Here is a 13,972-nt window from a genome sequence, read left to right as displayed (position 1 = left end):
TTTTACAGGAAACAGTTAATTGCTTTAAGTAATGCTATTATTCCACCAAAAATAATTGACAAAATCCAGGCATAAAAACTATGCAGGTGCTCATTGTTATTAGCAAAGCTTACCTCTCTGTAAGTTTTGATATGTCCTGGTATATCATAATATATCGTGACAAGCCCAGAATCTCTTGCAACTGCTGTGCCAGTTTTAGGGCTAATCTGAATAATGTTACTGGAAGATGAACTCCAAACTCCAGGTTGACCTGCAAGAACACAGAATAAATGCTGGATTTCATCATACACTTGTAAATTGTATGACGACTTGAATATCCAATAATATATTAGATATTTACCTTCTGGATTAACTAGATTACTGCTGAAACATATTACATCACCAACCACTAGTTCTCCCTGTAATTCAGGATGGATGAAGTGTTCAACAGGCAAGGGAACATAATCAGCAATGCCTACATGTTCTGCATCCCACACGCTCAGCAAAGTCAGTCCAACATTCACAGTCCTTATTATAAAGGTATTATTTGTTGTTCCTTTGCCAATTTGCACCAGGTCATCCCTACAGAAATCAAATGAACATTATCTAATTAATAATGAAAACATTAAAGAAATAATGAACCTCAATATAAGCATTCTGATTTTTCATACCATGCCTCTGTTTGCCTTAGTCCAAAAAGTTTGAACCTCAGTGGAAAAATGAATACTTCACTTTCATGTTCATATTTGTGATAAAAAAAAAAATGTTTTAAACCTCCAAAATGTAAATTCTATTGAATGCTCATCAATTTTTTGAATATATTGTCCAATTATTTATTTTATCTCTCCAGATTTCATCGCAGATATTTCAAACATAAAACAATCATTGTTTTTTGTTTGAAATATCTGCAATGATTTAGTAAAACATGCATGGTTGATGACATACAACTAGTGTACAGTTGTTCGCTGGTCAGCGCGGACTTGGAGGTCGAGGGGCATCTTTGAACTAAACCAAAACCAATTTACTAATTTTTTATTCATTTTAAAGATTATCAGCAGAGAACATTTAAGAAAGAATTCATTGCCTGCAACATCAGGGCGGCACGGTGGCGCAGCGGTAGAGTTGCTGCCTTACAGCGAATGCAGCGCCGGAGACTCAGGTTTGATCCTGACTACGGGTGCTGTCTGTACGGAGTTTGTACGTTCTCCCCGTGACCTGCGTGGGTTTTCGCCGAGATCTTCGGTTTCCTCCCACACTCCAAAGACGTACAGGTATGTAGGTTAATTGGCTGGGCAAATGCAAAAATTGTCCCTAGTGGGTGTAGGATAGTGTTAGTGTGCGGGGATCGCTGGGCGGCACAGACCCGGTGGGCCGAAGGGCCTGTTTCTGCGCTGTATCACTAAAAATAAAAAATAAATCATTGTTGCTCTGCACAAAATATGTGAGCCTCCCTACATTTGGAGCCGAAGTAAGGAAGAGATAAGACTTTCTTTTACCTCCATCACAGTGAGGTGCCTGGAGGAGAGTCACGGTGATGGATGTTTATGTTAAATTCATGTAATTGTGTGTTTTGTTAGCTTTTTATTGTTATGACTGTATGGGTAACGACATTTTGTTCAGATTTTCTGAATGACAAATAAATTCAATTCAATTCAATTATTTTTAAATTATTAGTGAAGTCTACTTTATGTAATTATCTATTCAATATGAATTACATGTGCAAGCTGGCAATTGAAGTATTTTTCTCTCCACTTTACTGCTTTGTCTTATGCCAGGTCTCAAGCAACCAGAGATTTTCCCTCGTATCATCTTTCACAAAGTTTCATTGTTTTCAAAGGTCACGGTGGCGCAGCGGTAGAGTTGCTGCCTTAAAGCGCTTGCAGCACCGGAGACCCAGATTCCAACCTGTCTACGGACGCTGTCTGTACGGAGTTTGTACGTTCTCCCCGTGACCTGCATGAGTTTTCTCCGAGATCTTCGGTTTGCTCCCACACTCCAAAGACGTGTGTCTTTGAAAGACGTAGGTTAATTGGCTTGGTATATGTAAATGTTGTCCCTAGTGTGTGTAGGACAGTGTTAATATGCAAGGATCGCTGGTCGGCACAGACCCGGTGGGCAGAAAGGCCTGTTTACGTGCTGTATCTCTAAACAAAACTAAACAGGCAAATACTTGAATTGAGGTTGCTTTTGCAAAGGCTAACAAGGTTAGGGATCAAAATAATTGAAAATTCTACCTTTCAAAAATAAACAGAGCTGCAATTTATTTTCAGGCCATATTGAAATCCAGAGATCTCCATTGCTAGATTTAGTTAAGATATGAACCACAATATCTATTCATGGCCCTTTCTGTTTCTCATCGATAGCTGCACGACATTGTCCAGAAGTAGAACATCAATTGCCATATGAGATTCAACCATCTTTCCCTCTCTCAACTACTGCTCTGCCTCCAAAGTGTCAGAATCTTTACGCACTGAATGAGCAGAAAATCTCCCCAACTTAATATTGTGAAGGTCAAGGGCTTCAAACCCAGTCACAATCTCCTTCTCTGGGCATTGTAATTGAGTCAGACCACTGCCATCATCTGTACCTCCAAGCCAAGCTTCATATCCCACATCCACTGCAAAAAATATTTTTGAGCATTTGTGCACCTTACCCCACTTATCTATTTGACTTTTTGCAAACTATTTGTTGACAGCCGATTCATTGTTAGCAGCCTGCACCTGTGCTCATTTGTGTACCACAATATCTTCCTGCGGGTTTGAGCTGTGATTTGTTGTTTCACCAAGTGCATCATACATCATTTGATCTCCGATGCTGTCATTCATTGCGAATCCAATAAAGTGGTTAGCAGCAAGTTGTCATGTGGCAATATATTACAATTAGGCCACAGGAGGACGGGAGCTTGAATATCCATTGCAAATAACGAAAAATACTGACTGAGCTGGTTTACCTGTTCATGGCAAAATTTATCATGGTGTTTTGTGCGTCAAAGAGGTCTCCAGAGCTGTCGTGGAAATGGACAGTTAATGTTAAAGTTATTCCCACTGGAATGACCAGGGCAGGCTCCTTGTTGATTGTGTGGATTACGGGACTTGTGCTGATTCTCAAGTACGAGACAGGTGCAACCTAAACGTTTGAAAGAATGATGTCAAAAATGAGGAAGAATGAACCAGGTTTAACTTGAAACATCACAGCATCGTGCGATTACCTGAAATATTCATTTGACCGCATGGGTTATCTTTCACGTATTTGAATCCCATTTCAAATGTGACAGAGAAACTTGCATCAGAAGCTGACAATAGACTAATCTAGCAAATTTCCCTTTGAATTTGTTGATAGTATCTCCCCCACAGCATTGCTCAAACAATTGGAAACATTATGACAAGGAGGCCCTGTGACTATTCAGCCCATGCCATTGGTGTGCAGGATGCTCCAGGGCAACAACAGCTCTTCACATCCAGACTATGTACACACAGCTCTGAAAAGTTGGTGCATGGAGATCTGGAGGAAACAGTCATGGAGTCGAGGGACAGGCAAGATTTAGTGTTTCTCCTCCCCCCCCCCCCCCCACCACAATACATCAAATCAAACGGTAGCCTTATGGTAAACGCAAGGAGTTCAAAACTGTAATAAAAATATCAAAAGAGTACAAAAACGTACGATGCATTCTGACCTTAACAGCAACAGTGACAGTTTGATTGATGCCAAACTGTTCTTCAGAGTTCACTTCAATTGTCGAAGATCCAGTTATGGAACCAGATGTCAGAAGTCCATTTTCATCCACTTGCACCACGGAAACTTTATCAGAATAGTCTTGTACTTGGTAACTAAGAGAAGCCACTCCATCTCTGCCAATCAAGGAAGCATGAAATGTTATCAATTAAAAATACCTTAGTTCAGCAAATCTAAATAATTTCAAAGAAGTTTTCAGCCCCGCTGCCTAATGGTGGCATTTAGGCATGTAGAGTTAACTAGGGCACAGTTCAAAGTGATGGAAAGATCAAGAGTAATAAAAAGGCAGCAGGGTGTGCTACATGTACATTGATTTGAAGCAGACTGAAGCAGGAATTCAAATGCTTGTTAAAATATCGTCAAGTTGCAGGCAAGCAGTAGGTCTGTGGTTCCAAGGAAACTCCACCACAACTCTGCCTCCTCACACCAAAGGCGTCTCTTGTATAGTACAATGAGAAAGGGATTGACTTACGATGAAATCAACCAACAATTTCATACTATCAAAGATTATTTACTTTTTCAGTCTCTGGCCAGCCATACCATCCCATTTCCCTCTTCGAAACCCTTACTTGATTAGTACATATTCAGATGGGTGCCTGAATCTGTTCTGTGAAGAACGTTCATCCATCAGCAATGTGCACCCATGGAAATAATAGACAGGAAATGCAACGTTATCATAGAGGAACGAAATCTGAACTGCACATAATTAATGGATCATTAAATCATGCAGTGATCCCCATAAATAACTCATTCCAAAGTAGTCAACATCAGAAGGCCACATTGGGAATCTATATACTAAAACTCTCATTTGTTTGTTTGTTCCTGAACTACAGCCAAAACGGTACACGATAGCGTGACAATTTTCGGCCCATCTTACTCACCGTCGTCCCTTTGGAGCTAATGGAAGAAGTTTCATTGAAATCGTTCTATTTTTAAAGTTATTCACCTTTTAAAGTTAGCATCTATCTCCTAGGGAGGGAGGATAGGGGGGGTTGAGGAGGATGGAGTGGGGGGGGGAGTGGAAGGGAGAGGAGGATGGAGTGGGGTGATGGAGTGGGGAGGAGAGGGGGATGGAGTGGGGGGATGGAGTGGGGGGGAGAGGGGGATGGAGTGGGGGGGAGAGGGGGATGGAGTGGGGGGGGTGGAGTGGGGGAGAGGGGGATGGAGTGGGGGGAGAGGGGGATGGAGTGGGGGGATGGAGTGGGGAGGAGAGGGGGATGGAGGGGAGGAGAGGGGGATGGAGTAGGGGGGAGAGGGGGATCGAGTGGGGGGATGGGGAAGGGGAAGGGGGAGGGGGAGGAGGTGCTGCACCAATGCAGGGGAGGTTTGGGCCCAATGGGTCCACTTGGTCTAGTGTTTCCTAAAGTCTGGTCACCCCATTGCAGGAAGGATGTAGAGGCTTGGGGTTGGTGAGGAGAGATTTACCAGAATGCTGCCGAGATTAGAGGGTATTAGCTGCAAGGAGAGTTTGGCCAAATTTGGATTGCTTTCTCTGGAGCGTCGGAGGAGGAACTGATAAATGTATATAAAGTTATGAGAGGCATAGATACGGTAGACAGTCAGAACCTTATTCCTGGAGTTGAAATGTCAAAGATTAAAGGGCATATCTTTAAAATGAAAGGGGGGAAGTTTAAAGGAGATGCTTGGGGCAATGCTTTTTAAAAAGAGTTGGCGGGTGTGCGCAATGCATTGCCATGGGTGCTAGTGGATATAGTTACAGTAGTGGTGTTTAAGGGGGTTTTAGATGGGCACATGGATGTGCAAGGAATGGAGGGTTTTGAAGATGCACAGTATTTGAGTGTCATTGTAGCTGAGGTTTTGATTATGAACTTTATAGATTACTAGACCAAGTGGACCTGTTGGGCCCAAATCACTCCTGCATTGGGGCAGCACCCTCTGCTCTCCCACTCCCCCTCCCTCCCCCCCCCCCCCCATCCCTCCCCCCCCCCCATCCCTCCCCCCCCCCCCCCCCCCATCCCTCCCCCCCCCCCCTCCCTCCCTCCCCAACAACTTGGTGCTTGTTACAATTTCCCTTGGAAAAATTAAGACAAATTATGTGTGTTAACTGAATTAATTTCAGTTGAGTAGAAATCCTTCCAAAGATTTTGCATCACATGTTTTTATATTGCTTTGAATTTTTTGCAGACCCATTTGGGATGGTTAGGGTGGTTATAACTGAAATAAATGTTCCAATGAGCTGCAAGTCAGACCCGTGTCTGAAGAAGGGTCTCGACTCGAAACGTCACCTATTCCGTTTCTCCAAAGATGCTGGCTGACCCACAGAGTTACTCCAGCATTTTGTATCTATCCACAATTTCTAGTTTGCAGACTATATAAATCATGATTTAAAAAAAACTCTGCAGGCTTGACTATTTAAGGGGAAAACAAATACAAGAATTGATAACACACAGATTAAAACAGCGAGAACCAAGTAATTTTGGTGCTCTTTGGAAATTAGTTTTCCTACCACTGGGTTGCCTGCTTCAAAAAAGTAATTTACAGATTTACTTACTGTATCAAATCTGTTGCTAAAGTCACTTAAAGCTAGACAATGAATTCACAACAAACACCTAATCAAATAAAGCAGATTCAAATGGTGACCTTCAAAAACCCACTTAAAACAAAGTGAAATTAAATCCACAAATAGCTGCTGAAGGCTATTACCAAAAACAGTAACACTTCTAAGGGAAACCAAGTGTACAGATTCAAAGCTTTGTGGCTAACACTTCATTACATAAATTTGTCAGTTCCTTGAAAACAACCTTAACAGGTTTAAAATAAATCAGACAAACTGGAGTAAACTGTAAAATGGTTATGTGTAGGAAGGAACTGCAGAAGCTGGTTTAAACCAAAGATAGACACAAAGAAACTGGAATAACACAGCGGGGACAGGGACAGGCAGCTTCTCTGGAGAGAAGGAATGGGTGACGTTTCGGGTCGAGACCCTTCTTCAGACTGAATTTAATTGTCACTCATCATACCGTGCAGATTCTTGAATACTTTACAAATCAGATTAGCAGTCGAATTAGCTCGAATACTTGGGTGGTCGTAGTGAAAATGCTGAATTCTATCATGAAGGACTGAGTAACTGAATACATCAGCATGGGATTAATGAGAAAAAAGTCGGGTTGAATAACCCACTCAAGTTGTTTGAGGATTATAAAAGAGTCGCTAAAGCTGGGTTGCAAGTAGCATGTAAGAAGTTAAGATGAGCACTTGAATCAGCTAGACATAGAAAGCTATAGACAACTTGCCTGAAGATGGGATTAATACAGAGCGGAGCCTGCTGTACAGTGACGATGCATTGGCCAAACAAACCATCCCCATGCTGCATGACTCCATGACTGACTAATATATAAAGGGAAAGCCAGTGGATGTGATATATTTAGATTTCTGCTCCACTTTCAATAAGGTCCCTGCTACAAAGTTGGTGAACGTCAGTGTACAATTTAACGTCAGCATAAATTGGGAATTGGTTACCTGGTGGACAGTAGGGTGGGAATAACAGGCACTTCTCAGTCTTGGCAGGCTGAGACTAGTCAACAAGTGAGAGGTGTTGCACTCTGCAGAAACCTTTACCCAGGGAATGGGAATCAAGAAGCAGAGGACATAAGTTTAAGGTGAGAATAGGAACCAGAGGGGCAACTGGTGGGGAAATGGAAGCAGCTGCCAGAGGCAGGTACCATAACAACATTTAAAAGAAACTTGGACAGGTACAAAGATAGGAAATGTTGAGAAAGTTATGGGCCAAACATGGGCAGGAGAGACAAGTGTAGATTGGGTGGCACTGTGGCCCAGCGTTAGAGAGGCTGTCTTACAGCGCCGCAGAGCCAGGTTTGATCCTGACTGTGGGTGCTGTTTGTACATAGTTTGGACGTCGTTCTTGTGACCGCGTGGGTTTTCACCGGGTGTTACGGTTCCCTCCCACATTCATGTAGGTTTGTAGGTTAATTGGCTGATGTTAATTGCCCCGAGTGTGTAGGATGCAAAACTGGGACAACACAGAATTAGTGCACAGGTTGGCACGGACTCGGTACGCTATTCCACACTGTATCACTAAACTAAATATCCTGGCTGGCAAGTTGGGCCGAAGGGCCTATTTCCATGCTGTGTGATTCCATGACTCCACACTCATCTGCATTGAACTCCATTTGCCATTCTTCAGCCCACTTGCCCAGTTGATTGAGATCCTGCTGTAAGTTTGGATAACCTTCTTCACCTACTTTAGTTCTATCTGCGAACCAACTAATCATGCCGTGAACATTCTCATCCAAATCACCAATATGTGGTGTAAGAAAATAACTGCAGATGCTGGTACAAATCGAAGGTATTTATTCACAAAATCCTGGAGTAACTCAGCAGGTCAGGCAGCATCTCAGGAGAGAAGGAATGGGCGACGTTTCTGGTCGAGACCCTTCTTCAGACAAAATGCTGGAGTAACTCAGCAGGTCAGGCAGCATCTCAGGAGAGAAGGAATCGGCGACGTTTCTGGTCGAGACCCTTCTTCAGACTGAAGAAGGGTCTCGACCAGAAACGTCGCCCATTCCTTCTCTCCTGAGATGCTGCCTGACCTGCTGGGCGACGTTTCTGGTCGAGACCCTTCTTCATGCTGCCTGACCTGCTGAGTTACTCCAGCATTTTGTAAACAAATCACTAATATAAACCACAAACAACAAAGAACAATAGGCCCGGCACCGATCCATGAGGCACGCCACTGGTCACAGACCTCTCGTCCAAAAAACAAACTTCCCCTCTGCCTCTGACCATGAAGTAAATAAAGGCACAGAGTTAGCCAAACACCAGTCATCCAGCACCTCCCCCGTATCTAACAATGATTCATATATATCTCCGTCAGGGCCCCTGCAATTTCTACATCTTCCCACAGTGTCCTCAGATACACTTGATCAGCCCCAGGAGATATATCTACTTTCATAGAACATAGAAGAGTACAGCACAGGAATGGGTTCTTTGGCCCACAAGCTTTGTGCCGACACGATGCTGAGTTAAACGGATCTCATCTGCCTGTGCATGATCCATATCCCTCTATTCCCTGCATTTCCATGTGCCGATCTAAAAGCCACTATCGTACATCTGCCACCCCCACCACCCCTGGCAGTGGGCTCCAGGACCTGGACATTTACCTACTTTCATACGCCTGAGGACATCCCTCACCTCCTTACCATCGTACGGAGTGTCCTCAAGACATCTCCATTAACTATCCCAAGATCCGCTGTCTCCCGGTCTTTCTCCACAGTAAAAACAGAAGAGAAATACTCCTTCAAGACCTTGGTCATCTCCTGCAGCTCCTCACATGGATGACCAGGTTGGTTTCTGAGGGGTCTATAGTTAGCCTCTTCCTTTAATGTACATAAAATACCCTTGGATTCCCCTTAATTTCATCCACCAGAGCTATCTTGCCCTTTTTTGTTGCCCCTCCGGATTTCCTTAAGTATGCTCCTTAGTCCCTAAACTCCTTCAGGGTTACACTTGATCCCAGCTGCCAATGCCTTGGCCAATGCCTCCTTTTTCCTGACCAAGGCCTCAATTACTCTCGTCATCCTGCAATGCCCTTCACTTTGACAGGAACATGCATGCTCTGAACACTGGCCACTCTTTTTAAAAGCATCCCACTTTCTGACATCTCTTCGACTGCAAACAACCTACTCCAATCACATTTAGCAAGTTCCTATCTAACACCAAAGTTGGCCTCACCCCAATACATAATTTTAATCTGTCTGAAGAAGGGTCTCGCCCTGAAATGTCACCCATTCCTTCTCTCCAGAGATGCTGCCTGTCCCGCTGAGTTACTACAGCATTTTGTGTCTACCTTCGATTTAAACCAGCATTTGCAGTTCTTTCCTACTCATAACTTTAATTTGTGGACCAGCCCTGTCCTTATCCATAACCATTTTAAAGCTAATGTAACTGCAGTCTCTGGTCCCAAAAGGCTCAACCATTGACACTTCCAGTTACTTGCCCTTCCCAAATTCCTAAGAGGAGATCAAGCTTTGCTCCCTCTCTTCCAGGGCCCCTCTACATTTTGATTAAGGAAAACATTTCTGAACACACTTGACAAATTCCACCCATCTAAGCCTTTGAAACTGTGGCAGCCCCAGTCTATATTGGGAAAGTTAAGATCCTCTACTATGACAACCCTCTCTTCAGTCTCCAAGGTCATCAAGATGATGCTTCAGTTCCACTAACAGGAGCTGCAGCATCTCCGAGCAAGTGTGATCCTCAGGAACACAGGAAGTTTCCCCGATTTCCCACATCCCAGAGGAGAAGCATAGATAATGTTGCCATGTACATTTAAGGCAAACATTAATTTACGATTATTAAGGGAATCAAGGGTTATGGGGATAGTACAGGAAAACAGAGCTGAAGATCAGATATGAACCTGAATGGCAGAGCAGGCTAGTCTTGCGTTTTCCATTTTATTTAAGGTTCGTATGAACTCCATTAGTGATAATCCATTTTTTCCCCATATGCTGTGTAATGCTAATAAAAAGAGACCGTGGAGGGTTTGAAGAGGATATAAGAAAGCTACAATGGTTAAGTGAATGAGTACAGATGTGGCAAATCAAGGACAATGCGGGTGGAAAAAAAAAGATAAATATATTATTTAAATGCTGGGATATTACAGAGCCCTGAGAACAAACATAGTGATCTGGCTTCCTCATGCTTTATTAGTGAAATGCTGTTATGCACATTAGGTAAATGAGGAAAGTCAACAGAATGTTAGAATTTAGTGCTAGGGGAACTGAATGCAAAAGGTATCAGCTGTGAAGAGCATTTGGTTGTCACGCATTTAATGGACTGCAAACTGTATTGGCCTCCTTATTTAAGGAAGAATGTTAATATGTTGGAAGCAGTGAAATGGTACGTCAAGATCAGCAAAGGGTTTTGCCTTGAGGAACAGTTGCACAAACTAGCATTGCTTCTGTTGGAGTTTAGAAGCGTCAGAGAGGACTTGATTAAAATAAAATGCTAAAGAGTTTTGCGAGGGTGGATGTGGAGAGGATATTTCTTCTTGTGAGGGCATCCAAAATTAGAGATCACTGTTTAAAAAAGTCAACTATTTAAACCTCTGAGGATTTCAAATCTTTGAAACTATCCTCCTCAAAAGATAAAAACAGTGTCTTTGAATATTTTAAAAGTAGATAGATATTTGATACGCAAAGTGGAAAAAGTTACCATGGGTTGACAGGAATGTAGAGTCGAGGTTCAGCTACAAACTTATTATTAAATAGTGGAACTTGCAAAAGGCCAGTTCCAGCTCCTAAATCATATCTTCTTCTATGTGATAAGAAGTCTCTGCTGTTTTGCTGGAAGATCAATCACCATTAATTATTGTTATCTATAATTAATATCCGCTCCCTGTTCAAATGTTACATCAGTATCATCGCAACTCCACAAGTACAATTCAATCTCACAGTGAAAAGTTACAGGTCTACCAATGGGTTTTCCGGCACCCTTGGTTCCAGAGCCCTGCAACTGGCAGGAAATTTAACCTGCTGATCGGTCGCCAAAGTCAGCTATGGGGACAGATCTGCCGGCTCTGGCTGGGCGACAACTCCAGAGCCCCGGCTGCTGGAGGCAAATGTGACCCGCCATGGTATTATCTCCCTGTCTGATCAAAATTGGGGGAGGGGGATGGAGGGAAGGTGAGGGGGAGGAGGGAGGGGGAGGAGGGAGGAGGGAGGGGGGAGGGCGAGGAGGGAGGGCGAGGAGGGAGGGCGAGGAGGGAGGGGGAGGAGGGAGGAGCAGGATGGAGGGGCAGGAGGGAGGGGCAGGAAGGAGGGGGAGGAAGGAGGGTGGGGGGGAGGGAGGGAGGGGGGGTTATTGGGGAGGGTAGGGGGGAGGGTTATTGGGGAGGGTAGGGGGGAGGGTTATTGGGGAGGGTAGGGGAGGGTTATTGGGGAGGGTAGGGGGAGGGTTATTGGGGAGGGTAGGGGGAGGGTTATTGGGGAGGGGGGGGAGGGAGAGGAGTGGCAGGGAGGAGGGGGGGATGGGGGAAGAGGGGAGAGTAGGAGAGAATGCTGCACAAATGCAGGAGAGGTTTGGGCCCAGCAGGTCCATTTGTATGACAATAAACCACTCTTGACTCTTGAAGTGCAACTGGATCAATTGAAGTAAATTATACTGGATCTTAACCAGTCATCTGTATTTTTACCGTTTTGTAGAAAAACAAAGCCCCAAAATTTGAATCATGTTTCACGATATTTTATGCCATTTAGGTCCGTCTTCAGGAGGTTAAATAAAAAATATGCAAAGCACATCTGGATCCGACATTAACATAAGCAGATAAAAAGGTAGTTTACATTAACTACAGCATAACAAAAAAATTAGGTTGCTTACAATCACAAAAAGCAGTAGAGCACCAGAATTCAATGTTTTTGAACAAAAAAAAAAGAGAATTGGACTGGTGCTCTAATTTTAGTTTTTCAGAATATCTCAATGATAGTATTTAGAGGTTGCAAGGTCCAAATTCAAATTCTTTGTGAGATTTAAAAACTTACCGATTTGTTCGAAGTTTCAAGAAAGAGTTTGGCGACATTAATATCTGCTGTGGTTCAACTTTCGGGTTGAGCAACCTCAACTTCTCAAACACCTAAAGAAAGGAACAATTTAACATACTGGTAACATGCAAAAATACAGGCAATTAAAAATACTTTGAGAAAGGAATTATGGAAGTGAATTCTTTAGCGCCTCCCTGGCATTAACATATGCACGTATTGAAATTTACACATTTAAAAAACATTTAAAAATAATTATTTCCTGAAAGTGAAGTTCAGCCTCTAATCTCCACCTTTGCTATCTGTGAATTATTTAGTATGTGTAGGGAGGAACTGCATATGAACACAAAAAGTTGGGAGTTACTCAGTGGTCGGACAGCATCTCTGGAGGTGACGTTTTGAGTCGAGACCCTTCTTCAGACGTGATTGGTTGATAAGATCGTTGACATCTTTGCTTCCCATTTGCTTGGAACCAGCAAAAAGTAATTTTGTGTCAGGCATTACTAGATCCTTGCAGGCCTCGGGTCGTGGTGAGGGCAAGATTTATTTAATAATTACAGAACAAATCAAGATTTCAAACCAACAAATCAAACTGTAATCCATGGCAGTTGGATTTGGGCAAGGATACAAATACAACAGGCAATAAACCTTTTCTCTTTTTCCTCTTAAATTCTAATAATCAATGGCAGGAGTATAGCACATACTGTTCTCGTAGTTTCAATGATAAAAACTGTTTGGATCCTTATACTATCTGGTTGTGACTAAAGAGTGATGATTTGCAGTTCTCTGATCAATTTCTACCATATATAGAATCATGTTAATGCTTGCAATTTGTCACCATCAGCTCCAAAAATGTGCCCCCTACTGTGTGACTGCAGTAACAGCAATGTAGAAAAATGGATGGTCGGAATACCTGAATTTGCACTTCATCTGACAGTTCAATTGCATTCTCAAATTGTCCAGCTGTAGGATCTGTGGTTTTTACAACAACTCTCAGTCCAGTTCTGCCTTTTACACGACTGTACACATTCAATGCAAAGTTGTAACGTGCTGGAAGCTGAAAAGATGCCTAAAACGGAAAATGTATAAATCAAAGTTTATATAAATTCAACGTTTGACAAAAAAAAGTTTCCATTGTGGGAGTCCATTTCCTTAAGTTCATATGTGTAGTCATGCACCCACTTTGAACATTGTTCTCTGAAACTGGCACTGCAGGTAGATGGGGTGGTGAAGAAGGCATTTGGCACAGCGGCCTTTATCAGTCAGGGAGATCGGTGTTGAAGTTGTAACGTTAGGTTACAGTTGCACAAGGTGTTGGTGAGGCCACACTTAAGATTACTGTGTTCAGTTCTGGTTACTCACCATAGGAAAGAGTGCAGAAAAGATTTACGAGAATGTTGCCAATGGTTGAGGGCCTGGGGTATAATGAAAGGCTGGACAAGCTAGGACATTATTCCTTGGAGCACAGGAGACTACAGGCTGACCTGATAGAGGTATATAGATCGGGTGAATACGCAGTATCTTTACCCCACAGAGTTGGGGAATCAAGACTGGAGTGCACAAATTTAAGGTGACAGTAGAAGGATTTCACAGGAACCTGATAGGCTTGTATACACTGGAATTTAGAAGGATGAGAGGAGATCTTATTGAAACGTATATGATTATTAAGGGTTGGACACGTTAGAGGCAGGAACCATGTTCCCAATGGGGGAGTCCAGAACAAGGGGCCACAGTTTAAGAATAAG

At 43.1% G+C, this 13,972-nt stretch overlaps 1 protein-coding gene across 2 annotated transcripts in view; it reads right to left on the bottom strand.

Annotated features, from left to right (window-relative positions):
* The window catches only part of nup210 (nucleoporin 210), a 132,550-nt gene that overhangs the window by 19,578 nt on the left and 99,000 nt on the right, over positions 1–13,972 (bottom strand). For both annotated transcript variants that reach the window (XM_078413937.1, XM_078413938.1), the window contains exons 28-33: positions 13,141–13,296; positions 12,231–12,322; positions 3,653–3,827; positions 2,930–3,105; positions 341–561; positions 114–250 (exon numbers count right to left, since the gene is read on the bottom strand). In XM_078413937.1, the coding sequence (XP_078270063.1) occupies positions 114–250; positions 341–561; positions 2,930–3,105; positions 3,653–3,827; positions 12,231–12,322; positions 13,141–13,296 (957 nt within the window). The remainder of the gene's footprint in view (positions 1–113; positions 251–340; positions 562–2,929; positions 3,106–3,652; positions 3,828–12,230; positions 12,323–13,140; positions 13,297–13,972) is intronic.

This window comes from Rhinoraja longicauda, chromosome 17 (genome assembly GCF_053455715.1).
Source record: "Rhinoraja longicauda isolate Sanriku21f chromosome 17, sRhiLon1.1, whole genome shotgun sequence".
In the NCBI taxonomy this organism is placed as follows: domain Eukaryota; kingdom Metazoa; phylum Chordata; class Chondrichthyes; order Rajiformes; family Arhynchobatidae; genus Rhinoraja; species Rhinoraja longicauda.
Note: the sequence above shows the minus strand (reverse complement) of the source record. Positions and strands in the feature narration are given on the sequence as shown.